The sequence below is a fragment of the Zootoca vivipara genome, chromosome 8 (assembly GCF_965207765.1).
Source record: "Zootoca vivipara chromosome 8, rZooViv2.hap1.1, whole genome shotgun sequence".
Taxonomy (NCBI): Eukaryota; Metazoa; Chordata; class Lepidosauria; order Squamata; family Lacertidae; genus Zootoca; species Zootoca vivipara.
Genome location: NC_142591.1, coordinates 86316912 through 86342598, shown reverse-complemented (window position 1 = coordinate 86342598; position 25687 = coordinate 86316912). Strand labels below are relative to the sequence as shown.

The 25687-nt window shown below is 47.3% G+C and overlaps 2 protein-coding genes across 2 annotated transcripts in view; both read left to right on the top strand.

Annotated features, from left to right (window-relative positions):
- The window catches only part of CPSF1 (cleavage and polyadenylation specific factor 1), a 41367-nt gene that overhangs the window by 11193 nt on the left and 4487 nt on the right, over nt 1-25687 (top strand). Inside the window, exons 9-32 of the mRNA XM_035125285.3 lie at nt 286-396; nt 1825-1918; nt 3011-3098; nt 4220-4345; nt 4669-4720; nt 5305-5399; nt 5700-5774; nt 6618-6698; nt 7466-7561; nt 7718-7828; nt 8182-8323; nt 8553-8731; nt 9026-9162; nt 17753-17927; nt 18026-18232; nt 19746-19835; nt 19969-20112; nt 20275-20427; nt 20620-20736; nt 20876-20966; nt 22242-22326; nt 22783-22924; nt 24420-24572; nt 25455-25631. Coding sequence (XP_034981176.1) covers nt 286-396; nt 1825-1918; nt 3011-3098; nt 4220-4345; nt 4669-4720; nt 5305-5399; nt 5700-5774; nt 6618-6698; nt 7466-7561; nt 7718-7828; nt 8182-8323; nt 8553-8731; nt 9026-9162; nt 17753-17927; nt 18026-18232; nt 19746-19835; nt 19969-20112; nt 20275-20427; nt 20620-20736; nt 20876-20966; nt 22242-22326; nt 22783-22924; nt 24420-24572; nt 25455-25631 — 2921 coding nt within the window. The remainder of the gene's footprint in view (nt 1-285; nt 397-1824; nt 1919-3010; nt 3099-4219; nt 4346-4668; nt 4721-5304; nt 5400-5699; nt 5775-6617; nt 6699-7465; nt 7562-7717; nt 7829-8181; nt 8324-8552; nt 8732-9025; nt 9163-17752; nt 17928-18025; nt 18233-19745; nt 19836-19968; nt 20113-20274; nt 20428-20619; nt 20737-20875; nt 20967-22241; nt 22327-22782; nt 22925-24419; nt 24573-25454; nt 25632-25687) is intronic.
- On the top strand, nt 9304-13320 carry LOC148684929 (uncharacterized). The gene has a single exon (XM_088676433.1). The coding sequence runs from the start codon at nt 10768-10770 to the stop codon at nt 11776-11778; it is 1011 nt and encodes a 336-aa protein (XP_088532559.1). The 5' UTR covers nt 9304-10767; the 3' UTR covers nt 11779-13320.

The following is a 25687-nucleotide window of genomic DNA, read 5'->3' as shown; positions in this document are numbered from 1 at the left end:
AGAAGTGGGCAGCCACGCCACACCACGCTGGTAAGGGCGGGCAGCGGGCGGCGGGGGTTCCCGGGGACCGCATAAAAGAGCCTCGGGGGCCGTATGTGGCCCCCGGGCCATAGTCTGGGGACCCCTGGTCTAGCATATTTTTCAGATAGGGGGTGTGTTCTGAGCAGCAGCCTCCCTTACTCGGAGGATAATGTAGACAAGCTCACTTTCCACCAGCTTGAACCCTGCGGCTCAAGAGTGACAACTCCGTCTTGGCCTAACTCTCCTCTCCCCTTCCTCCTCTAGGCGGAGTTGTGATCTTTGCAGTGAACTCATTGCTGTACCTGAACCAGAGTGTGCCGCCTTACGGCGTGTCCCTCAACAGCCTCACCAGCGGCACCACAGTCTTCCCGCTAAGTAGGCCTCTCTGCTTTCCTTCCCTTCTATCAAAAAGAATGTCTAAAGCGCTTGATGTTTTAAAGATCTCTCAACAGTGCACCCCATGTACAATAGGAAAACAACACACCTTAAAACAAAAATGCAACCTAAAATCAACAAAAACAACACAAAAGCATATAAACAGATACAAAAACAAGTACAGCAGAGATGCATGAGATTCGTAGGCATAAATCAGGGTCCAGTCTCATGGGTCAGGGAAAGTCTGGGCAAAAAGATTTGCCTTTATAAGACACCTGAAGCAACTGGTGGCTGCTGCTTTGCATATGGCAAAGGGAAGGGATTTTCAGTGTCAGGCAACAGCAGAAAAGCCCTGCTTAGGGGGTCACTGCCCTACAATATTCTGCAGGGTTGTGTGCTGCAAGTAGAATTTCCCCCCAGATGATCTTACTGATCTTTACAGGTCTGCCCAGGAGCAGATGATCTTTCAGAAAGGTCACCTGGTCCCAAGTTGTTCAGGGCTTTATATGTTAACAGCAAGACCTTGAACTTGGCCTGGGAGCTGATCAGCAGCCAGTGCGCTCCCTCAGCGCAGGTGTAAACATGTGTGCCTCCACCTACCCCACTCTGCAACCTGCCCCCCCCTTGAAATATGGCAACCCTAGGTTACCAACACATGAATCACAGTGGCTAAGCTATCCCTGTCCAGGAAAGGGTGCAGTTGGTGTACCTACCTAAATTTGATAATAGGTGCTCCTTGCCACAGAGGTTATTGGATGTTGGCAAGCTGCTGGTAGCCCTGGCAGTATGACCACTGTGCTCCTGATCCTTATGGGCTCAAACTCAGCTAGCTCTACATAGGACCCTTTCCCTGCCCCACTTGATTTACTTCCCTGTACCCATGAGGGGGCAGAAAAGGAGAGCAGCGAACTCCTAACCTTGTGCCCTTAACCAGACATGCTGCGGTTGGTGCTGTTCAACACAGAATGCTACCTGTTATGTGACTTCTGGTGCAGGTTTTAAAACATTGATTTTATTGGAGAGGCAGGGGTCGGGATAGGAATCACATGGCATACTTTGCAAACTTTCCAGCGCAACCCTTAGTCATGAGGACTAGAGTGTGTACAGCTGACGCTTTCAGCTTCTGAAATTCTGTCCCGGTTAGCAGGCTGTGAACTCGCGTTGCAAACCTGGTAAATGGATGGAACGCTTAGAATCCCAAGCAGTACTGCACGAGGGAAAGTGCTCAGACCATAGCTGCCAAGTTATCCCTTTTTTTTAAAGGGAAATCCCATTGTGCTGAATAGGCTTCCTCGCGAGAAAAGGGAAAACTTGGCAGCTATGGCTCAGACCAGGCTAAGTTTCCAAAGGGGGCAGCAGCAGCGTCGTGAGTCCTGCCCCTGTGTCCTGCTACCTTGGGCTCTGCTGATGACTTCCTCCTCTTTGCAGGGGTCCAAGAGGGAGTGAAAATCACACTGGACTGTGCCCAGGCAGCTTTCATCTCCTATGACAAGATGGTCATCTCGCTGAAAGGAGGGGAGATGTAAGGCTTCGGCTTGTTCTCATGTCACCAGGCGCTATTACCTTTGCCAGCTTCCAGCAGGGAGCTGTTCAGACCTGGGATGTTTCTGCTTACGGAAAAAACAGCTCTGCAGCTCTGCTCATTTGGCCAAATGCAGGGAAGCTCCTTGCTGCTCCCAGTTCTCTTGGACCGTAAACATCCAGCCCATTGGAAAGAGATTCCGCTTTTGACGTTGTCATGTGTCACAAGCAGACGCTTTGTTCAGCCACTGGGGGGGTAGCCTGAGCATGTATGTAGCTAAGTCGGGCTGACCTCTGTTTCTGCCCCCCTCAATGCAGTGAAGTAGGTAAATATTTCATGGCTTAGCAAATAAATTTGAAGCCTAAAGATGAGCCTGACATGGGTGATGGAGAGGGAAGAGCACATATTTCTTCAAAGCACCAGAGAGAGAGAGAAGTGCAAGAGAAAATGTTTGCATCTGCTAGTCGGTGTCCTATGAAAGAGATTATTGGACACCTGGCTACAGTCTTGGGCGGGGCTGAGTTTGCTTTAGTTGAATGCATGTGCTTTAAAGTTAACTGTTTGCAGTGTCCCTGGTTTGGGGGGGGGGGGAGTCGAGTGGAACTTGGTTGCCTGAACAGCTGCAACACGAGACTCTTTGCCGTTTTTCTTGGGCAACTCATTGCAAACCTCAGGAGCCTGGAACCCTTCAGACAACCAAGTTTTGCTTAGTTCCCAGTATGTGGCAATTGCAAACATCAGTTAACGTAGAGGAGAAAAGTAGTCTTCTGGACCCACCAAGGAGAGTATGGTGGGGCAACTAAAACAAATAGAAAATCGGCAGTGGGAGAAGGAGTCCAGCGCTTTCGGGCTTTACCTAGAATTGTGCTGTCTCCCTCTCATAGAATTTTATAGTTGGAAGGGACCTAAAGAACCATCTAGTCCACCCCCCTATGCTTTGTGTTCAATGTCCTCGGTGGACTCCTGCCCGTGACCCTGTTTCCTGGGGTTGAGCCTCCCCAGGCCACCTCCTTGCAAGCTTTCTTGCTCAGACACTGTTTGCCCTCTGCCAAAGGGATCCCTTCACCTCCCTCCCTCCCTCCCTTTCCCTAGCTACGTGCTGACCCTCATCACCGACGGCATGCGGAGCGTCCGAGCCTTCCACTTCGACAAGGCGGCAGCCAGCGTCCTCACCACTTGCGTAAGCTCCATTAGGCCGAGCACTGGCAGTGGCAGGGTTTTTTTGGGGGGGGGAGGTGGTCCGCTTTGGCAGCTGGCAGCTAGGACACCTGGGGCAGTTTTGCTCTCATGTCCGGTGGGGGGTGGCGTGCAGTGAATGAGAGATGCTGGAACTGACAGTCAAGGAGCTGTTCTTCCTGCTAGGGAAAGGATGAAGGCAGGCAGAAGTGGGGGGTGGGGGGAAGAGTTTTGCTTTTTAAAAAATTTAAATTAGTTAATTTTATTTATATGCTAACACACAAACATGACATACAAACAAATAACAGGTGTACATAGAAAAATGAAAAATTATAATAAAAAGAAACTAAACAAACTAAAGAGAAAACAATATTAATAACATTAATGAAAGAAATATAGGTAATAATAATAATAATACTGTAAAAGTAAACATATATCTCTAAGAAAAAGCAATATGTGCAACCAAATTTCATATTCATTTTCTTTGACTTCCTTCATCCTCTAGGTGGGTCTAATATCAGTTTTAGTAATCTGCTTCCATATATCTTTATATTAACTCTCTCTTATAATTCTTTTTAACTACCTTTTTCAGATCATATTTTTATTTGCAGAAGTTAATTGAAACAAGTCCAAGCAGTAATATTGTGGGCATTGCTTTTTCAAATATTCACCCTATTTTTCCCAATCTTGTTGAAATTTTTTCTTGCTATGGCCCCTGATCATTCTTGCTAATTCAACATAACTAAATAGCTAGGGAGAGAGTTTTGATTTGGAAGGTGGGAAATCTGTTTGCTCTTTGGTCAATACACAGCAAGCTTTGGCTCCAAGTCCTCGCTCAGCTGTGAATCTCCCTTGGCCCTGCCTCTTCGCCCATCTCTCTTTTCATACAGGATTAAGCGGGGTATCCCGTATGTGTGTGCCATGCCAGGCTTCTTGGAGCAAAAGCAGGTTGCATATATGAGATCAATGTGATTGCTGAGCCCAGTCGGTGGTGCCCCAGCCCTGTTTTGCCTGTGGGCACCCCCTGCCTGCTCCCATGCGATGCCTCTTTGCCCGCTTCTCCCACAAGGCCTTGCCTGACGCTCCCATCTCCCCACCCTGTCCCTTCTGCCCCTTGGATCTCAGATGATCACCATGGACCCTGGCTACCTCTTCTTGGGCTCCCGTCTCGGCAACTCCCTCCTCCTCAAATACACAGAGAAGCTGCAGGAGACCCCCATGAGCATTGCCAAGGACCCTGCAGAGAAGGCGGTGAGTTCAGCTGGGACCTGACCCGCCCCATTTCCTTAAAGAGCAGTCTTGCATTAGAAGCTCCACCCACCCCATTGCAGGACGAACCCCAGACAGCTTGAATCTGGCCCAGCCACAGAGAGCGTTTGGGGGGAGGCATAGGGAAGGGGAGCCCGGTACCCGAGTGGGTGTTGGTTGGAGGGAGTGCAAAGCAGCTGATAACACTGACTACCGTGAATGAATGGAGGTTTCAGCTGGAAACGCTTCACCTGTTGGCTTCAAAGGGAAGTCAGACTTGGTGAGGCCCTGCCTTTTATCAGCATGCAACTTCCTTCCGCCTGCAGGAGGAGCCTCCAGTCAAGAAGAAACGTGTGGAGCAGCCTGCAAACTGGACAGGTAGGTGGCTCTGCCCCGGAGCCAACCAGAGGGGACGCTGGGGGATCGGTCTCGGTCCAGTATACCTGAAGGAGCGTCTCCACCTCCACCTCCATCATTCTGCCCGGACGCTGAGGTCCAGCACCGAGGGCCTTCTGGCGGTTCCCTCGTTGCGAGAAGCCAAGTTGCAGGGAACCAGGCAGAGGGCCTTCTCGGTGGTGGTGCCTTCCCTGTGGAACGCCCTCCCAACAGATGGCAAAGAGGAAAACAACTACCAGACTTTTAGAAGACATCTGAAGGCGGCCCTGTTCAGGGAGGCTTTTAATGTTTAATAGATTACTGTGTTTTATTTTCTGTTGGAAGCCGCCCAGAGTGGCTGGGGAAACCCAGCCAGATGGGCGGGGTATAAATAATAAATTATTATTATTATTATCTGGTACAAATTACCGGCTCCTGGTGTTCTGGGGAGTGGGTCATAAAAGGGGGGGGGAAGTACCTAGGAAGAGCTGTTGAGTGAAGTGTACAAGAGAAGGAAAGCTATGAAGGGGAGACACCGAGCTAATCCCAAGGCTTCTCCTACCCACATCCTAATGTGTCCTCTGCAGGGGGAAAGTCAGCTCCTCAGGACGAGGTGGACGAGATTGAGGTGTACGGCAGCGAAGCCCAGTCTGGGACCCAACTTGCCACCTATTCTTTCGAGGTACCATTTAAATGTAGCTTCTGAGGGCAAGATACAAACCTGCTTATGGCAGGCATGCCCTCTCTGCCTGGGGTGACGGAAGAAGGGCAGGAGAGTTGGGAAACTCAATGCTAAAGACTCAGCTCCTCTTCCCTTCCCTATGCTAGACCATTCCTCTAAGCCAGCAGTAGATCAAAGCACACCTGGAATCCGAAATTCTTTGGAGTCTCCCATCCTTGCTCTTCTGCCCAGAGCTACTCCTTGAGCAGTAGGTAATCCCTGTGCCTTTTCTGTTTCTCTCTTCTCCCCCAACACGGACAGGTGTGTGACAGTATCCTGAACATTGGTCCCTGTGCCAACGCCGCCATGGGGGAGCCTGCTTTCCTTTCTGAGGAGGTGTGTGCCTGGCTGCTTCCTTCTCTGAGCTCTGGGAGAAAGGAGGGAGCAGAGGGCCATTCAACCCCATCTTCCTCTGGGTGTAGGAATGGGGAACCCTAGGAGGGTTGGGGAAACTGCCTAGGTTTGGCCCTTCTGCCCTTCCAAGGGGTTCTGATGGCACGGAGGAGCTCGCAAAGGGTTCCTGGAGGAAATCAAGGACACTTGCTGTGAAGTTGCTGGGAGTGAGGCTAGCTCACCACTCTCAATCACCTAGATCAAGGGAAGTAATAGTACCACTGTATTCTGCTCTGGTCAGACCTCACCTGGAGTACTGTGTCCAGTTCTGGGCACCACAGTTCAAGAAGGATACTGACAAGCTGGAACGTGTCCAGAGGAGGGCAACTAAAATGGTCAAAGGCCTGGAAACAATGCCTTATGAGGAACGGCTTAGGGAGCTGGGTATGTTTAGCCTGGAGAAGAGAAGGTTATGGGGTGATATGATAGCCATGTTCAAATATATGAAAGGATGTCATATAGAGGAGGGAGAAAGGTTGTTTTCTGCTGCTCCAGAGAAGCGGACACGGAGCAATGGATTCAAACTACAAGAAAGAAGATTCCACCTAAACATTAGGAAGAACTTCCTGACAGTAAGAGCTGTTCGACAGTGGAATTTGCTGCCAAGAAGTGTGGTGGAGTCTCCTTCTTTGGAGGTCTTTAAGCAGAGGCTTGACAGGCATATGTCAAGAATGCTTTGATGGTGTTTCCTGCTTGGCAGGGGGTTGGACTGGATGGCCCTTGTGGTCTCTTCCAATTCTATGATTCTATGAACAGTGTCTGTCTATCTGTCTTGTCTCTCTTCAGTTCCAGAACAGCCTGGAGCCCGACCTTGAAATCGTAGTGTGCTCAGGATACGGCAAGAACGGCGCCCTCTCGGTTCTTCAGGTGAGTGAGCGGAACTGCTGGGGTGGGAAGTGCAGGGATTGCACCGTGCAAAGGCCTGCGTCGGTGAGGAGAGTCTGGCGCAGGTCAGGTACCAGTGCTACAGCAGCAGCAGCAGCATGCCCTAGGCTTACCAGGGCTGCCCCAGAGATCAATGGAGCAGCCTATAAACACCTAGGAACAAGGAGGTGGGTGGGGGGTAACACACAGGAGGAGGAAACCAAGCCTGATGAGGAGCGGTTGCAGGAGCTGGGTAGGTTTAGCCTGGAAAAGAGGAGACTGAGAGGAGATAGGGAGAGCCATTTTCAGGTATCTTAAGGGCTGTCCCATGGAAGATGGAGCAAGCTTGTTTTCTTCTGCTCTGGAGGGTAATGGCTTTAAGCTACAAGAAAGGAGATTCCGACTAAATGGCAGGAAGAACTTTCTGACAGTTCAGCTTCTGAGTTCCTTTGTGGTCTTCTCCATACTTTGGCCTGCTACTGTGCCCAGCTGTGTTCCAGCTTTTAACAACCATTTCGGCATTTACCCCTCTGTCTTGCAGTTGCTCAGCTCCCTCTCTTCAAGTCTTCCAGTGTCTGACTTCGCAACTTCCTTACTACCGTATTTTCTAGCTTGGCTTATATACAATATTTCCACTTCCACTTCCAACCTTTTAGCCAATCAAGACCTTCCATTTCACACCAGACCTATTTTAACCTTGCCCCTGGCACTACTGAAACTTGAAAGCCCAAAGTCTGCCACTGCCTAATTTCTTCCTTTCCTCTCACCAGAAAAGCATCCGCCCTCAAGTGGTGACGACCTTTGAACTCCCAGGCTGCTATGACATGTGGACGGTGATCTCGCCCCAGAAGACGGAAGAGGCAGCGGTACGTTATGGCCTCCACTTCCCTGGGGCTTAGCATGGGGCTTTGAGCCGCCTGCTTTTGAGGAGGAGGAGGATTTCCTTCCAGCCTCTCTCCCACAAAGGCAGAGAGGGTCTGTGCACTGTGACAGCCTCCCCGGCCACCCTCTTCTCCCGGCAGGAGGAAGACGCTCAGGGAGAAAGCGCAGAGAAGGAACCAGCCCCGCCAGAGCCTGCTGACGACGGGAAGCGGCACGGCTTCCTCATTCTGAGCCGGGAAGACTCCACCATGGTGAGTGCCGGCATTTTTCGTTGGGCATGGCCCCAGGTGCTCTCTGGAGCTTCAGTGACTAAGGGGAAGGAAGGCAATTGGCAGCTCAGAAGGGCTGTTTTGAGGGAGATCAGCCAAGTGGGCAGCGTCAAAGAGGTTGGGGGGGGGTGTACAGATCTGCCAAGGGCTGGCAGCATGAGAAGAAAGCTGGAACTTGCTCTGCCCCCTTTAATCTGGCCCCAAAGGACCAAGGGAAGGGGAATTGTGGGGGGGCATGACACCTTGCTTTCCCCAGTGACAATCCTTGTATGATCTTCCTCTTGGAAGGGCACATGGGTGTGACTGTTTCTTCTTTGCCTCCCTCCGCCCCCAAGATCCTGCAGACGGGCCAGGAAATCATGGAACTGGACACCAGCGGCTTTGCCACCCAGGGGCCCACTGTCTATGCCGGCAACATTGGCGAGAACCGCTACATCGTCCAGGTGTCTCCCCTGGGAATCCGCCTGCTGGAAGGAGGTGAGTGCAGCTGGAGCTCTCAGGCAGCAGTTCCTGGAAAGAGCCCTTGGCCTAGAAACCGAATCACTAGACAGGGGAAACGGTGGAGGTGGCTGAGAGAGACCTGAGCAGCCTGGGATGGCCACCTTGACGTACTTTTGAAAGCACCGGGGGGGGGGGCATGGAGGGCGGCCTGAGCTACCACCTGGGCTTGGTCTGCCTTTCAGCTGCCTGTGTCTCTGCCTCACAGTGAACCAGCTGCACTTCATCCCAGTGGATCTCGGCTCGCCTATCATACACTGTGCCGTGGCCGACCCCTACGTGGTGATCATGAGCTCCGAGGGGCAGGTCACTATGTTTGTGCTGAAGAGTGACACCTACGGGGGCCGGACGCACCGGCTCACGTTGCAGAAGCCGCAGCTGCATCATGTGAGTACGAGCTCTAAGCGTAGAATCATACAAGAGAATTGGAAGGGACCTTGAGGTTCATCTTCTTGGCTAGCAATAGCAGAAGACATTGTGCAAAAAACATTCACGTTTGCTCAGTTTGTGTAGCTTTTCAGTGAGGTCTCCAAATGTGGATCTTCTAACAAAGAAAGTGCACAGCCTGCTTGCAGCTGAGGTTCTTGGCATAACCAGATTCTGAGTCTGCTTCCATGCTGCTCAGTTAAGAGCAGGTCATCCTGTGTCTTGCTCTGAGGCAAGCTGTTGTCACCCCTCCAGCAATCGAAGGTGATTGCGCTGTGTGTGTACCGGGACGTCAGCGGCATGTTCACCACTGAGAGCCATTCATCCAGCTCCCGGGATGAGCTTTCCTTGAGGACTCAGTCGGAATCCGAGGCTCCCATCCAGGACATCAGGTGGGTCTTGAGGCATGGAGAAGAACTCTGGGAAGGAGTAAGGATTTAGCCATTTTGTGTGGGAGTTGGGGTTGTAAAATAGGGGTTGCCAGGTGGTTGTTTGGGTTTTTTAAGGCTTTTCTGCGTAGGAGGTACATTGGAAGGGTAAAAGTACAAAGGGGTAGTTTGCTTAACTAGTTTTGCATGGAAGGGTCAAAAGTTCATCTTAGGAACCCGGCAATTAGGAAATAGAAACTTAATCAATACTCCTGTGTTCTGATTGCTTAAAAGGTTGAAAGGGGGAGTGAAAATGTTGTACAGTGGTGAAAAGAGATTAGGACTTCCGGGTTGCTCGCTACCGAAGCTGCGTCGGGATCGCTGCAGGCGCTCGTGGCGATCCAATTTTAGAGGGGTTCAGGGGGTCTCCGAAGGCAACGGAGCCTCAAAAACCCTGAAGGAAAATTTCAGGGTCTTGAGACGAAAAGCGGCGCTAGAAGAAAGGGCAGGGAAACATTCAAAACTTGAAAGAGAAGCCAAGCCCCGGCGCTTAGAAAATGTCCGCCCCTCTAAAAGCTGCCTCAGGACGGAGCACGGAATAGCGACGGCATTTCAACGCAAAGAAAAGCACCCTAAGAGCAGAGGAAGTACAGTTTTTATTCCTATAGTTTTTTTAACCGAAACCTATTCTGCCAAGTTCTCTGCTGAACTAGTTCAAAACGACTGGCAAGCGGAAACTGGGGAGGACTGCAAACGGAGCTTACCCCTATCTCTAGAGGACTTGTGAACTGCGTCAAAAAAGCGATATGGGACTATAATATTTGCAGAGCCCTAAGAAAAGAAGGAACTGACCCCCCCCCCCCCGCAACGCCTGGTCTGGATGTACCCACCTTCTGGGGAAGGGACGAGGTGACAAACGCAAAGACTGTGAGTAGCGGGATAACAGGGGAGCGCGAGGGGTGGTTCCTCCTATACGAACTGCTACAAAGAATTACAAAGAAACGCTAAGAGAGATACAAAGAGACAAGAAGGCAAAGTGAGGGGCGGTGAGAGGAGACAAGAAGTGAGGAGGAAAGAGTGCTGGACGGAGTAGATTAATAGAGGGGGCTACAAAAGAAGGACTGAATTGATAAAAGGGGAGGGAAGGAAAATTAAATTTTGAACCACCGTGAGGGACATTGGAGGCTGCCAGAAGGGGGTAACCACAACAGGAAATCGGCAGCAAAAGAGATTAATGGCGGTGAGAAATTGTTGAGTCACTGAGAAACGGAAGTTGGTGATACAAGAAGCAGGAAGAAGAAAGTGAAGAGTGGCAGACTATAAGAAAAAGGCTGGGAGAAGGGGAGGAAAAGTAAGGAAAGAGCGACATCTAGTGACAGCCCATACTAGCCCATACTCTTCACACTCCTGCCCTGTATGGGAAAGTGGATTTAATCCCTCTCTGACTTGCATCCAGTCTCCCCCTTGACTTTAGCGGTAGAGATATGATACCAGCGTAAGAACTTGCCTTCCCCTCCCCCCAAATGTTAAGGTTGAAAATAAACTTCTTTCCACTTTGAAGTCGAGGAAAAAGGACTCTTACAACTTTGAACTTTAAAGCTTTGGGGATATACCCTATATTACGTAAGAATGGGAGAGAATAAAAGACTCAAGAATCAACTTGCGATTACGCCGGCTGGTACCCAAAGAAGAGGATCAAATATGGATTCGGATACGCTGGACATAAAGGAACTGATTCTTGGGTTAAAGACAGACCTTACAGAAAAGATGGACTCATTGAATGACAAGATGGATAAGATGGGGAATAGAATTGAAGAAAATTGGAAAAAGACAGAAGAGAATACCAAAGCGATTGAAAATTTGGACAAACATGTCATGGACTTACAAGAGAAAAATAAAGAAATGGAAAGTGAAATCCAGAACTTAACAGCAAGGTTAAATAAGCAGGAAGAAGTGGCTAAAAAGCATGCAGAGGAAGGTAGAGAAAATAGGAGAAGTCAAGAAAAAATGAGGGAAGAAATACAAAAATTAAAAGACAGTCAGGAAGCACTACTAGATGCTCTTGCGATGCAAGAATTAAAACAAAATGATTTGACCCTGAGGTTCAGAGGATTGAAGGAAAAAGCAGATGAAAATATAGAGAATGTCATCATTACAGCCCTGGCGCAGTGGATGGACTTGCAGGAGGAGGACATTTCTATATGCCTGGATAAAGCATTCAGGTTGAGATCGAAACAAGCCCGTGCGAATAATTGGCCAGGTGACTGCTTAGTCTTTCTGAATTCAAGGATATTGAGAGACAAAATTATGATACGTAAGAAAACCCAAAAACTGAAAATAGATGATAGAGAAATAGCAATCATGAGAGAGATACCACCAAGACTATTGAAAAAAAGGTCAAAATACAACTTCCTGACTGAGGCATTAAAGAAGAATGACATCTATTTTAAATGGGAATTCCCTGAAGGAATTACCTTCACCTACAAGCAAATCAAAAGAAAGTTGACCACAGGACTAGACGCAGAGAAATTCTGGAGGAAATATGAAAAGTTTCTGGGGGGGGAGGGAAACCGGGAGACAAGAAAGAAGCTAAAGGGGATAAACATAGTTCAGAAAGCGAAGAAGAATAAGGAAATTTAATAAATGATAAATAAGGAAGATACCTACTCTGTTTAAGATACATCTAACTCTAGTATAGTAAGAAATCACTATAATTGTATGCAGAAATTTGTGACCATTTTTGATATTTTTCCTTTTTTTATTCTTTCTAATTTTTTTTTCTTTTCTTTTTTCTTCCTCTTTACTGATCTGCTCCCGTAAGCCAACTCTCTCTCTCTCGCTCTTCGTTGTTTTGCCCGTCAATTTAAAATTCTCTCTTACTCCCAAACGAGGATATTTAATAAAGATAGAATAAAGATTTTATCAGCTCAAAAATGGATTTAAGATTTATTACATGGAATGTCAATGGCCTTAATAATAAGACGAAAAGGAATAGAGTTGAACATCTACTGGGCAAAAGGAAACCTGACGTAACTTGTTTACAAGAAACACATATCACCAAAAGACACCGCAGACTACTAGTGAAGAAAAATCTGGGGGAGGAGTTTATATCTTCGGATGCAGTTAAAAAAAGAGGGGTCGTATTATATGTGAACGCGAAATTGAACCCGGAACAAATTTATAAAGATACTGAAGGAAGAATTATCATGGTGAAAATCCAAGGGAAAGCAGAAAAGATAATAGTGGTGGGACTCTACGCACCTAATGAAAATAAAACAGAATTCTATCAAAAATTAGAAGAAATACTATTGGATTTTATAGACCAAAAAATCATTCTACTTGGAGATTTCAATGGGGGTGGTCTCCCCAGAGATGGATAAACTGAGTAAAGGTGTAGGGAAAAAAGAAGGGAAGTTACCCCAAACTTTTTTTAACATGATTGAAAAATTGGATTTACGAGACATGTGGAGATATAAACACCCCCTTGAGAAACAATATACATACTATTCCCACCCAAACGACACTGAAAGTAGAATTGATTTAATCTGGATTTCTAGAGAATTAGCAATGAGATGTAAAAAAATCGAAATTCTGCCTAAATGTTTGTCGGACCATAACCCAATTTTAATGGAATTAAAAGGGAACGACCGGATAACCAGACAGTGGAGATTAAATGAATCCTTATTAGAAGATGAAGATATAATAAAAAAGGCGGAAAAGGTGTTAAAAGAGTACTTTGAGGAAAACTTAAATCGAGGGACATCAGTAAATGTAGTGTGGGATGCAGGAAAGGCGGTGATCAGGGGTTTCTTTGTCAGCCAAGGTAGCTGGAAAAGAAAAGAAAAAGAGAAAAAACTAGACACCTTGCTAAAAGAAATAGCAAAGAAGGAAGCAGAATTAGGGAAGGCCAAGATACAAAAGAAGGAGGAAATAAATAGAGCTATAAAACTATTGAAAGACCAAATTTCTAAATTATTAGATAAGGAAATTGAGAATAAAATAAGATTTTTAAAACAAAGAAGTTTTGAATTCTCAAATAAGGCAGGCCGATATTTAGCATGGCAATTGAAGAAAAAACAGAAAGAAAGAGTGATAGACAAATTAACACAGGAAGGGAAGGTTATAACAGAACCCAAGGAAATCAGGGATTCTTTTGTCCAATTCTACACAAAATTATATAAGGAAGAGGAGGTAGACGAAGGAGAAATAGAAAGATACTTACAGGACTCCAATTTAAAAAAATTAGACAAAGAAAGACTAAATGTATTGAATGAACCCTTTTCATCTCTGGAAGTACAAAAGGTAATTCGAACAGCAAAAATAGGAAAATCACCGGGGACAGATGGGCTCTCAGCTCTTTATTATAAAAAGTTCGAAAATTTTTTGTTAGATCCTATGAGGATACTGATGAACAAAATCATTGATTATGGTGAAATCCCCAAAACATGGGAAGAGGCTTATATAGCGGTAATACCTAAGCAAGGAACAGATAACACCCAAATTAAAAATTTTAGACCGATCTCCTTGCTTAATAATGATTATAAAATATTTGCGAACCTATTGGCTAACAGAATGAAACAGGAATTAGGGAAAGTAATAAATAAAGATCAGTCGGGCTTTCTACCAAAAAGATATATGCATGAAAATTTAAGAAATGTTATTAATCTATTGGAATATCTTAGTGTAAAAATCGATAAAAAAGCTGCATTTTTACTGTTGGACGCCGAAAAGGCCTTCGACAGAGTATCGTGGGTGTTTATGAAAAAATGTGTGAACTTCCTCGGATTTGGAGAAAAAATGAACAACGGAATAGGGGCAATCTACAAGACCCAAACAGCTAAACTAATAATAAATAATGAAATTTCGGGAGAGATAAACATCCAAAGAGGTACCAGGCAAGGCTGCCCTCTATCTCCACTTTTGTTTATATTGAGTCTTGAGTTTTTATTGGAAAACTTAAGAAAAGAGGAGGAAGTCAAAGGAATTAAAATTGGAGAAAATGTCTATAAAACAAAAGCATTCGCAGATGATATCATCATTACAATTGAGGAACCGACAGAAAGCATCCCCCATGTTTTGAAAGTAATAAATGATTATGGGAAACTATCGGGTTTCAAATTAAATATCAATAAGACAAATATGTTAACCAAAAACTTAACAAAACAGGAGATTTTTCAATTAGAAGGGAAAGTGGGGCTAAAGGTGGTGGAAAAAGCAAAATATCTTGGGATTTGGATAACTAACAACACAAACAATTTAATAAAGGATAATTATTGTAGAATTTGGAAAGAAATAAAAAAGGATCTGGAAAATTGGGAACGATTAAATTTGTCACTGCTTGGTAGAATCGCGGCCGTAAAAATGAACATACTCCCTAAAATGATTTTTTTGTTTCAGATGATCCCGATTTTAGGTACAGGAAACAATATTTTCCAACAATGGAAGAAAGATCTGATGAAATTTATATGGAAACACAAACCCGCTAGAATAAAGTATAAACTCTTGATTGATACTAAAGGAAGAGGAGGCCTGGCATTGCCCGATCTCAATCTCTATCATGATGCGGCAGGTTTTGTGTGGTTGAAAGATTGGATTAAATTGGAAAATAATAAATTACTGGATTTGGAAGGGGTGGGGAATAAATTTGGATGGCATGCCTACCTGGTGGAAGATAAGGTCAGAGTACATAAGGACTTCAACAATCATGTAATTAAAAGATCTCTTTTAAAAATCTGGACTAAATATAAAAGATTGTTGGAGCCTAAAACCCCCAGGTGGGCATCACCAATAGAAATAATCACAGTCAAAAAATTAAATTCAGGGGAAAACCGGGGGAGCTATAGGGACTTATTAGAGGACAGAGAAGGAGAAATCAAACTTAAGGACTACGGGGAAATAAAACACCAATTAAATGGATGGTATCAATATCACCAAATTCATAGTAAATTTAAAGAACACAAACAAAAATTAGGCTTTTTGGTAGAACCTTCTTTATTGGAAAAAAATTTAGTACAACCAGAAATCAAAATTATTTCAAAGATGTATAATGTGCTGTTAGAATGGGAAACCAAAGATGAATTGGGTAAGGAGACAATGACAAAATGGGCCATTGACATAGGAAAAAACATACAAGTTGATCAATGGGAACGCTTATGGAAAACAACGTGGAAATTTACAGCCTCAGAGGGAGTCAGAGAGAACATGGTCAAAATGTTCTATAGGTGGCACTTAACCCCTGTTAAAATCCACAAGATGTACAAGACCAGAGATAATCTATGTTGGAAATGCAGGGGGGAAACGGGGACGTACATACATGCATGGTGGCACTTTGAAGGAATTAAAAAATTCTGGAATCAAGTCTTTGAAGAAATGAAAAAAATATTTAGATATAACATAAAGAAAAGTCCTGAATCCTTTCTGCTGGGGATTACAGATAGCACAATCAAACCACAGGATGAGACATTGTTCTTATACGCAACAGCAGCGGCGAGAACTCTGATCGCATCCTATTGGAAGCAGAAAGAAACACCCAGCATAACGGAATGGCAGGAGAAATTATTAAGTTATTTGGATTTAGACAATTTGACTAATTTAATTAGAGGATATTCAAAAAAAAAATTTCAACAAAACTGGGATAAGTTTGGGGAATACATGAGGGGACAGTGCCCAATGATAAAGTCTTGGGTCTACTTCTAGTACCCCGTATTGAGTTAAAGGAAAACAAAACATATGGTGTTGAGGGGAAGGAGAGATTTATTATCTTATTTTATTTTACTTTATAATTTAAACGTTATTGACGTGATATGTTAAGAAAATGATATTGGACATGCGTACTGAATTATTTTTATTGGGGAATGCAGTAATAGGAAATAATATCTAGAGAAATCTGAGAATAGGGGTAAGTGGAAGTCTTCAGTGGGAGAAATAAGGGTATTAGATTGAGATTATTAAGGAATTTAGATGATATTCTTATTGATTGTTTTTGGATGAGATTGTTGAAATAAATGTATGTTTCTTCTTTCTCTCTCTCTCTTCTTTTTCTCCCCTAATTCCCTTTTATCTGCCTTTCTTTTCTCTACCTCTGCTCTTTCCTCCTTTCTTCTCTTCTCTTCTTCCTACTTCACTCCCTGCCCTTATCCCCCCTCTTTTTTCTTTTTCTTTTTCTCCCCCTCTTATCACTACACAATCTATATGATTTTGTATATCACAATCTTTATGGTTTCGTATGATCTGTATGGTATGACTTATATGACTTTGTATAATTGATTTTGTTTGGTATGATTGCGATTTTTGAGTATGTGTGGACTGTATTTTAATTTTAAATCTTAATAAAGTATATTAAATTTAAAAAAAAAGAAAAAGAAAATGTTGTACAGTGGTACCTCTACTTACGAATGTTTCTACTTACGAATGGAGCTTGGATGCAGTTTGGATAGGATTTTTTCTACTTACGAATTTTTAGATAGGGTTGCTTCGACTTACGAATTTTTTCTCCCAATGCATTCCTATGGGATTTGACTTACGAATTTTTTCTCCCAATGCATTCCTATGGGATTTGACTTACAAATTTTTTCTACTTACAAATGTGCGTTCGGAACGCATTAAATCCGTAAGTAGAGGTACCACTGTATATAAGTCATGCTAGAAGATAAGTTAGGCTGCAGCCCATATCTTACCTAGGATTGGGAGTAGGTTGGACCACTTCATCCAGGTTCAAGGACTGTCTGGTAGAGACAGCAAGAGGAAAATAAATATATCCACTTGGTCATGGTGGTTCACTTAACAAAGAGGTTCTCAAATTTGTAGGACCCAGTGGTCAAGTATGATGGGAGTTGTAGTCCAACAACAGCTGGAGACCCAAGTTTGAGAAATGCCAACTTAACAGGAAGTAGGGATTGGATTGGCTGGTTTGTTTGCCTTCCTCCTCTCTCATGGTGCGAGCTACAGCCTGCCTTGTCACACCCGTTCTTTCAGGTGATTGGGGGCAGGTGTGCTCAGTGAGGAGGTGGGAGGATTCAAAGCACCACGTGTAGATTCTGGGTAAAGAATAAAAGACCTACTTGTGAGGAGAGGTTAAGGGGTGATATGATAGCCATGTTCAAATATATGAAAGGATGTCATATGGAGGAGGGAGAAAGATTGTTTTATGCTGCTCCAGAGAAGCGGACACGGAGCAATGGATTCAAACTTCAAGAAAGAAGATTCCACCTAAACATTAGGAAGAACTTCCTGACAGTAAGAGCTGTTCGGCAGTGGGATTTGCTACCAAGGAGTGTGGTGGAGTCTCCTTCTTTGGAGGTCTTTAAGCAGAGGCGTGACAGGCATATGTCAAAAATGCTTTGATGGTGTTTCCTGCTTGGCAGGGGGTTGGACTAGATGGCCCTTGTGGTCTCTTCCAACTCTATGATTCTATGATAGTAGCAGGAGAAATTCTCAGCCGGCCCTCAGTTTCTTTGGCCCTCAGTGTTGTTCAACCCTGTAGTGATGCCCCGTCTGGGACTCCACTGTAATCCTGCTGTGAGTGGGCCTGTTCTTGGATCAAGCTTTGCAACAGCTGCCCAGGTGTCTTAAAAATAACTGCCTTCCTCCTCCTCCTCTCTTCTCCCCTGTACAGCAACACAATAGACGATGAGGAAGAAATGCTCTATGGTGAATCCGGCACCTTGTTTAGCCCCACCAAGGAGGAGCCGCGTCGCTGCAGCCTGCCCTCGGCTGACAAGGATCCTCACCAGTACAAGGCAGAGCCCACTCACTGGTGTGTGCTGGTCCGGGAGAACGGGGCCATGGAGGTGAGGCCCCTGCAGCGCCCAGGGCAGCGGGAGGGAGCAGCTCTCAGCCGGGTCCCTGTTGCTCCCTGCTACTTTCTCTGCCTTTCTCTCTCGTGTAGATCTACCAGCTGCCCGAATGGCGCCTGGTCTTCCTGGTGAAGAATTTCCCCATGGGGCAGAGGGTGCTGGTGGACAGTTCCTTCGGGCAGCCTGCCAGCCAGGGCGAGGCCAAGAAGGAGGAGGTGGTCCGTCAGACCGAGATGCCGCTGGTCAAGGAGGTGCTGCTGGTGGCCCTGGGGAATCGGCAGAGCCGGCCGTACCTGCTGGTGAGCTCCAAAGAGGGGGGCCCTCTGGGCGTAGAGTTATCTGTGTCTCGGTTTGCTTCGATTTGAAGCGCGTAGATATTTTGATACACATGCAAAGCAGCCAAGCAGGAAACCCAGTAAATCAGGTACGGAAGATGCTCAAGACACCAGCCCTTCTATAAATTTGGCCCCCAGACTTTTAAGTGATGGTGTTACTGGGGCAAATTGTTTCTGCACAGTAAGTAGGTGCAATTGCCTTTCATCTGGTGCGGGGGGGGGGGGGGAGAGAGCCAATTTCTGGGTTCTTCCCTGATCATGTTACGATCACGTTACAAGGTTTGTTTCTGATGCCCACCCCTTGAGTGCTCAACACACATGTGGCTGTCTCTCACTTGGCATGTTGAGAGATAACGGGACCAATGCCCGCATTCCATACCCAGGGAGCTGGGTATGTTTAGCCTGGAGAAGAGAATGTTAAGGTGATATGATAGCCATGAAAGGATGTCATATAGAGGAGGGTGAAAGGTTGTTTTCTGCTGCTCCAGAGAAGCGGACACGGAGCAATGGATTCAAACTACAAGAAAGAAGATTCCACCTAAACATTAGGAAGAACTTCTTGACAGTAAGAGCTGTTCGGCAGTGGAATTTGCTACCAAGGAGTGTGGTGGAGTCTCCTTCTTTGGAGGTCTTTAAGCAGAGGCTTGACAGGCATATGTCAGGAATGCTTTGATGGTGTTTCCTGCTTGGCAGGGGGTTAGACTGGATGGCCCTTGTGGTTTCTTCCAACTCTACGATTCTATGATTCTCCACCAGCAATCATACTCGGGGGAACTATAAGCCAATGGCCCTCTGGATGTGGGTGGACACTCACATCATCTTTGGCCACGCTGGCAGCTGAGGTTTGTGGGAGCTGGAGTCCAACAACATCTGGAGAGCCTAAGGTTCACTCACTGGGTCTGCTCCCTCCCCGCTCTTGATGATCTCGTGGGAGGAATTGAGGGAGACACCCACTGATACACCATCCTCCCCACCTCACCTTGCGCTCAGGGCTTTCATACTGAGGAGAACCAATCAGAATCCCTGCAGGGCTGAGTGTCTCATTCATAGTGCTTACCTTGCCCTGTCCTGGAAGCTGCTTCATCAGTTGAGACTCGCATTACTGGTGCTTGAGCCTACAGTGGGGATAATTGAAAGTGCTGGTTTAAACCTTTAAAGCCCTGACTGGTGTCTGGGATGCCGTTGCCTAAAGGACTGCCTTTGTCGGTGTGAGGTTATCCAGTGTTCAGCATCGCCATCTCAGGCTCAGCTCTCTGGTCTCCCTGTAGTGAGTAGCGGGAGTGGGGCCTTCTCTGCAACAGCACCTTGATTGTGGCATTCCCTCCCTGGGGGGAAATTGCAAGCGTGTGTGCTGTCTGGCTTTTACAAATTCCTTTCCCTAAGGGGAAAGTCAATGCCATGGGAGAGGTGCTGTGATCAAGGTCTGTGATGAAGGATCCAGAGTGAAGCTCACTTTATTTCACCACCCTGTTGACAGGTCCATGTGGATCAAGAGCTGCTCATCTACGAAGCTTTTAACCACGGCTCTCAGCTGGGCCAGACCAACCTCAAAGTGCGGTTCAAGAAGGTAAGAGCCACTCGGCCTTCTCCCCAGGCCACTGGAATGCTGCAGCCTCCCTTGCAGGCTTCCCTCTGCACTCAAAGGGAGGCTTTCCAACTGATCTCCTTCTGCCCTTTGACGCCCTTTCCCTTCCAATCAGGTTCCCCATAACATTAACTTCCGGGAGAAGAAGCCCAAGCCATCGAAGAAGAAGCCGGACAGCGTGGGTGGAGAGGAATCGGGGGCTGCTAGGGGGCGGGTTGCCCGATTCCGCTACTTTGAGGATATCTATGGCTACTCGGGGGTGAGTCTTGTGGAGGAGTCATTTCTCTTTGGGGAGTTGGGCAAAGCTCCTGAGGCTTTGCGGAACCTCTGCCCGCCAGAGCAGGCATTACTGGCCTGGCGCAGGAGAAGGCTGTGCTCATGTGCAACCCCAGGTCCTGATTGTGTTTGCATTTCTTCCCAGGTGTTCATTTGTGGCCCCTCCCCACACTGGCTGCTGGTAACGTCTCGGGGGGCCCTACGCCTGCACCCCATGACCATAGACGGCCCCATTGAGTCCTTTGCCCCTTTCCACAACGTCAACTGCCCCAAGGGCTTCCTCTACTTCAACCGGCAGGTAGGCCTGGCTTGGCGACAGAAGCTTGGATGACCTGGGCTGCCCAGGGATGCCTGCCTTATTTCTTTCATTTGCCTTCTGCTTGCTGCGTTTGAGGCAGCTCACTCTGTGCACCTGAGCTGCTGCTGCTGCAGAGAGAAGCAGATCTATCTGCAGGTGAGAACGAGGCCTTGTCTGTGTCCTCTGCTACAGGGGGAGCTGCGCATCAGCGTCTTGCCTGCCTACCTTTCCTACGACGCACCGTGGCCCGTCCGGAAGATCCCACTGCGCTGCACCGCCCATTACGTATCCTACCACGTGGAGTCCAAGGTAGGGCCGTGTGGAGCGGGACCTTCAGCAGGGCCTTCTTGGTGGTGGGGAAGTGGAGTCCTCCACTGACACAACAAGGCCTTCTGCTCGACTCAACCCCCACCCCCAAATGCCTTACTGAATTTGCTCCCTCCGGCAGGTCTACGCGGTGGCCACCAGCATCAACAACCACTGCACCAGGATCCCCCGCATGACGGGGGAGGAGAAGGAATTTGAGACCATTGAGCGAGGTGGGTGGCTCGCGGCTGTTGGAAAACGCCTCCTCCTCTCTGCGGAGGAGAGGTCTTTGACTTGAAGAGCCAGCCCCTTGTGCTGGGCAGGTCTTGAGGTTGGGTTGGGAGATGGAGGAAGATGGGCCTTGGGCTCCTCTCTCTCCCATCAGAAAGGGCCACCCGACCCCTTGGTTTGCCCTCCAGAACAAAGCAATCTGACTTGTTCCATCTCGCTCACTCTTGCTTTCTCTGGCTGGTGGTGGCTCTCCAGGGTCTCATGGTGGCGAAAAGGTCTTCCACATCCCCTGGTGCCTGATATTTAACCGGAGATGCTGGAGAGCTTGGGCGCTCTCTCCGTGATGAGCCCATGGCCCCTTGTGCCCCCCCTCCTCTCCCCAGCTGGGTCTGAAAATGACCTTAACAGATTAGACAACTGGGCCAAAGCAAACAAGATGAATTTTAACAAGGAGAAATGTAAGGTACTACACTTGGGCAAAAAAAAATGAAAGGCACAAATACAGGATGGGAGACACCTGGCTTGAGGGCAGTACATGTGAAAAGGACCTAGGAGTCTTGGTAGACCACAGACTTGACATGAGTCAGCAGTGTGATGCAGCAGCTAAAAAAGCCAATGCAATTCTGGGCTGCATCAATAGGAGTATAGCATCTAGATCTAGGGAAGTAATAGTACCACTGTATTCTGCTCTGGTCAGACCTCACCTGGAGTACTGTGTCCAGTTCTGGGCACCACAGTTCAAGAAGGATACTGACAAGCTGGAACGTGTCCAGAGGAGGTCAACCAAAATGGTCAAAGGCCTGGAAATGATGCCTTATGAGGAACGGCTTAGGGAGCTGGGTATGTTTAGCCTGGAGAAGAGAAGGTTAAGGGGTGATATGATAGCCATGTTCAAATATATAAAAGGATGTCATATAGAGGAGGGAGAAAGGTTGTTTTCTGCTGCTCCAGAGAAGCGGACACGGAGCAATGGATTCAAACTACAAGAAAGAAGATTCCACCTAAACATTAGGAAGAACTTCCTGACAGTAAGAGCTGTTCGGCAGTGGAATTTGCTGCCAAGGAGTGTGGTGGAGTCTCCTACTTTGGAGGTCTTTAAGCAGAGGCTTGACAGGCAGATGTCAAGAATGCTTTGATGGTGTTTCCTGCTTGGCAGGGGGTTGGACTCGATGGCCCTTGTGGTCTCTTCCAACTCTAGGATTCTATGATTCTATGATGGTGATGCCAGCTGCATACCTATTTCTCCCTTTGTCTCTCTCTCTGATCCCCACCTCCAGATGACCGCTACATGCACCCACTGCAGGAGGCCTTTTCCATCCAGCTGATCTCTCCGGTCAGCTGGGAGACGATTCCAAATACCAGGTGAGGAGGGTGCTCAGCCCTTGGGCTTGTGGCGGCAGGAGCTCAAGAAAAAAGCTCCTTCACAGGCAGCAGCGGGGGGGGGGGGAATCTGGTGCCAACCTTGGCTTCCTGGTGTGGAATACCAGGAGAGCCTGGCGGTTGCTGCTGGATCAAAGCAAAGGGTCACCTGGTCCAGCATCCATTTGCCTTCAAGGGCCATTCAGATGCGTCCTGGAAGCAGAGCTGGAAAGCTTTCGTTCAGTGGTCCCCAAGGTTTTTGGGGCTCCTCCCACTTAAGCATCATTCAGAACAGCAGCTTGCATAACCCACTAAGGAAGAGAAAAACACAATGCCCCCAGCTAAGGGTGCTTCATTCAGTCTTGGGGAAGGGAAAGAGGCTGCCTTCTCTTGGGGCACCCAGAAAGCAGCTTGGCCTGGCTCCCCCTCCATCCTCTCCTGCCCTTTTTCAAACTGCAGGATCGACCTGGAGGAGTGGGAGCACGTGACCTGCATGAAGACGGTGTCTCTCAAGAGCGAGGAGACCGTCTCGGGCCTGAAGGGCTACATCGCCGTGGGGACTTGCCTCATGCAGGGCGAGGAGGTGACCTGCAGGGGCCGGGTGAGTCGGACAACGCTGGGCGCTTGAACAAGAGGCAACACAGCTGGGGGCTTCTGCACCCTTCCACCCATCCTTCTCCTACATTTCCTGCCTGCTGTCTTCACAGGCCCAGTCCTGGGTCCAGATTTCCCCAGTTTGGACACGTTAGACTCATTCATCCACCTGGTGAACTGCGTGTTTTGCTGGCAGCCTCTCCCAATTTGGGGGCAGGAGGATCCAGCATGAGTGCTGGCATCAGGATTCAAGGAACACAATCACAGAATTGTAGGGTTGGAAGGGACCCCGAGGGTCATCTAGTCCAACCCCCTTGCAATGCAGGAATCTCAGCTAAAGCATCCATGACAGATGAACATCCAACCTCTGCTTAAAAACCTCCAAGGAAGGAGAGTCCACAACCTCCCAAGGGAGACCATTCCACTATCAGACAGCTCTTGCCATCAGAAAGTTCTTCCTGGTGTTTAGTCGGAATCTTTCTTGTAACTTGAATCCATTGGTTCAAGTCTTACCCTCCAGAGCAGGAGAAAACAAGCTTGCCCCTTCTTCCATGTGACAGCCCTTGAGATATTTGAAGATGGCTATCGTATCTCCTTTTCCAGAATAATTATACCCAGCTCCTTCAACTGTTCCTCATCAGGCTTGGCTTCTAGATCCTTGATCATCTTGGCTGCCCTCTGCACATGTTCTAGCTTGTCAACATCCTTCTTAAATCGCAGTGCCCAGAACTGGACACAATATTCTAGGTGCCGTAGAGGCAAAATAGAGCAGAACTATGATGTCCCTTCATCGGGACATTACTTCTGTTGATGCAGCTTAGAATAGTATTAGCTTTTCTGCTGCTGCATCACACTGCAGACTTATGAACCGGGGCTAGAAAACCCTGTTTGTACCTCCAGGGTTTTTCACTTTGCTCTGAAGAGGGCCTTGTTCTGGGTTCTACAGCAGATGCATGGGGAAGTGAGGCAAAGACCTGAAGGCTCAAAAACGGAAGTTACAACACCTTAGTCTAGAATAGAGTCATAGAATTGTAGAGTTGGAAGGGACCACAACGGTCATGTAGTCCAACCCTCTGCAATGCAGGAATAGTTTGCCAAACATGGGGCTTGAACCCACAACCCTGAGATTAAAAGCCTCATGTTCTATGACATAAGGTGTGTATTCTAGAAAGGCTGTGCTAACTGACTATCCTTAACAATAGACAAAGCTCTGCTCTGTGCCGCTAATTGAAAAAGTAAATTGTAGTAATAATCCACTCACCCAGAGTGCCACCAAATCACGCTGGAATCATTTCTTGCTTTACCTGCTGTGATGCCACCTTATACTGATGAGCACAGTTGCAATTTTGCAGTTCTCCTTCAGTATTTTGTATATTGCAAGAAGTCCCCGGTCTCCCAGCTTGCAACAGAGGAGGGGGGGGGTCTTTCTAGTTTAGCAATGCAAAGCTGAGCTGCCCCGGTTATGTAGGATGACTCTCCCTTCCTTGCTCCCCTGCCCTCAGATCTTGATCATGGACATCATCGAAGTGGTTCCAGAGCCTGGGCAGCCCCTCACCAAGAACAAATTCAAGGTGCTGTACGAGAAGGAGCAGAAGGGGCCTGTTACTGCTCTCTGCCACTGCAACGGCTACCTGGTATCGGCTATTGGCCAGAAGGTGAGCAGGGCCTGGAAGAGGCGGTGGGATGCTGCTCTCGGGGGGCTTATTCAGCGTAGAATGTGGATCCGTTGCTCCTAAACGCTCCGCAGCCATCCTGCTGCATTTGCAGTTGCGGTGGAAGCTTCTGTCGCCCTTTCAGTATTTCTGATTTTACAGTTATTCTGATTTCAATTATTCTGATTTACGTAGGCGGTTATGAGTATGCAGTCAGGGAGCTGCAATTATTCCTGTTGAGTTAATTCATAATATTGTGTGCGAGAGTTTGTGTGCATGATGTCGGCATGTGGAGTTGGGAAGTTACTGAAGGTAGTTTGAGCACCTCAAGTTGAAACAGGATAGTGACCCCCAGGGTGCAGGGAGATGGTTCTGTGATGTGGGCTCTTTGTAGAATGTAGACTTGGGGGTGTCTGGAAAGGAGACCTCTTCTTCCATTACTGCTTTTATGTAAAAGCTTTCTGTACTGCTTTTCAGAAAGTTTTTGAGAGTGTGCTTTACAGAATGAAGATAAAAGTGCAAATCAAAAGGGGTGGTTAGAGGGTGCAGAAGGCAGAAGTGGCCTGCAGGGCTGGCAAGGTGAGCTTTCTGTGGTTTAAGAGATGGAATTGCTGAAAATCAGAACTTGAGGCATCAGCAACATGGTACAATGAAAAGATGGGGAGACCCTGTGATCATCATCTGTGTTTTTGTCTGCTACTGCGTTGTGCATTTTTGAGTTTTTATATTGTAAACTGTCCTGTGATCCTTGGACAAAGGGCGGTATACAAATTAAGGAAGCAAATAAATGGGAAGTGAGAGTGGGAGATGAGGTGGAGAGAAGGGCCTTGCTGTCCCCTTGCCCCCTGCCTGGGCTGAGCCCCCTGGTCTCTCTCCCTGCTACAGATCTTCCTATGGAGCCTGAAGGACAACGACCTGACGGGCATGGCCTTCATCGACACGCAGCTCTATATCCACCAGATGATCAGCGTCAAGAACTTCATCCTGGCGGCAGACCTCATGAAGAGCATCTCGCTGCTCCGCTACCAGGAGGAGAGCAAGACTCTCTCCCTCGTCAGCAGGGTATGGGGCGTGGGCCCTTTTCTAGAGGGTTGACAGGGTGGGGGGGCAGGGCAGAA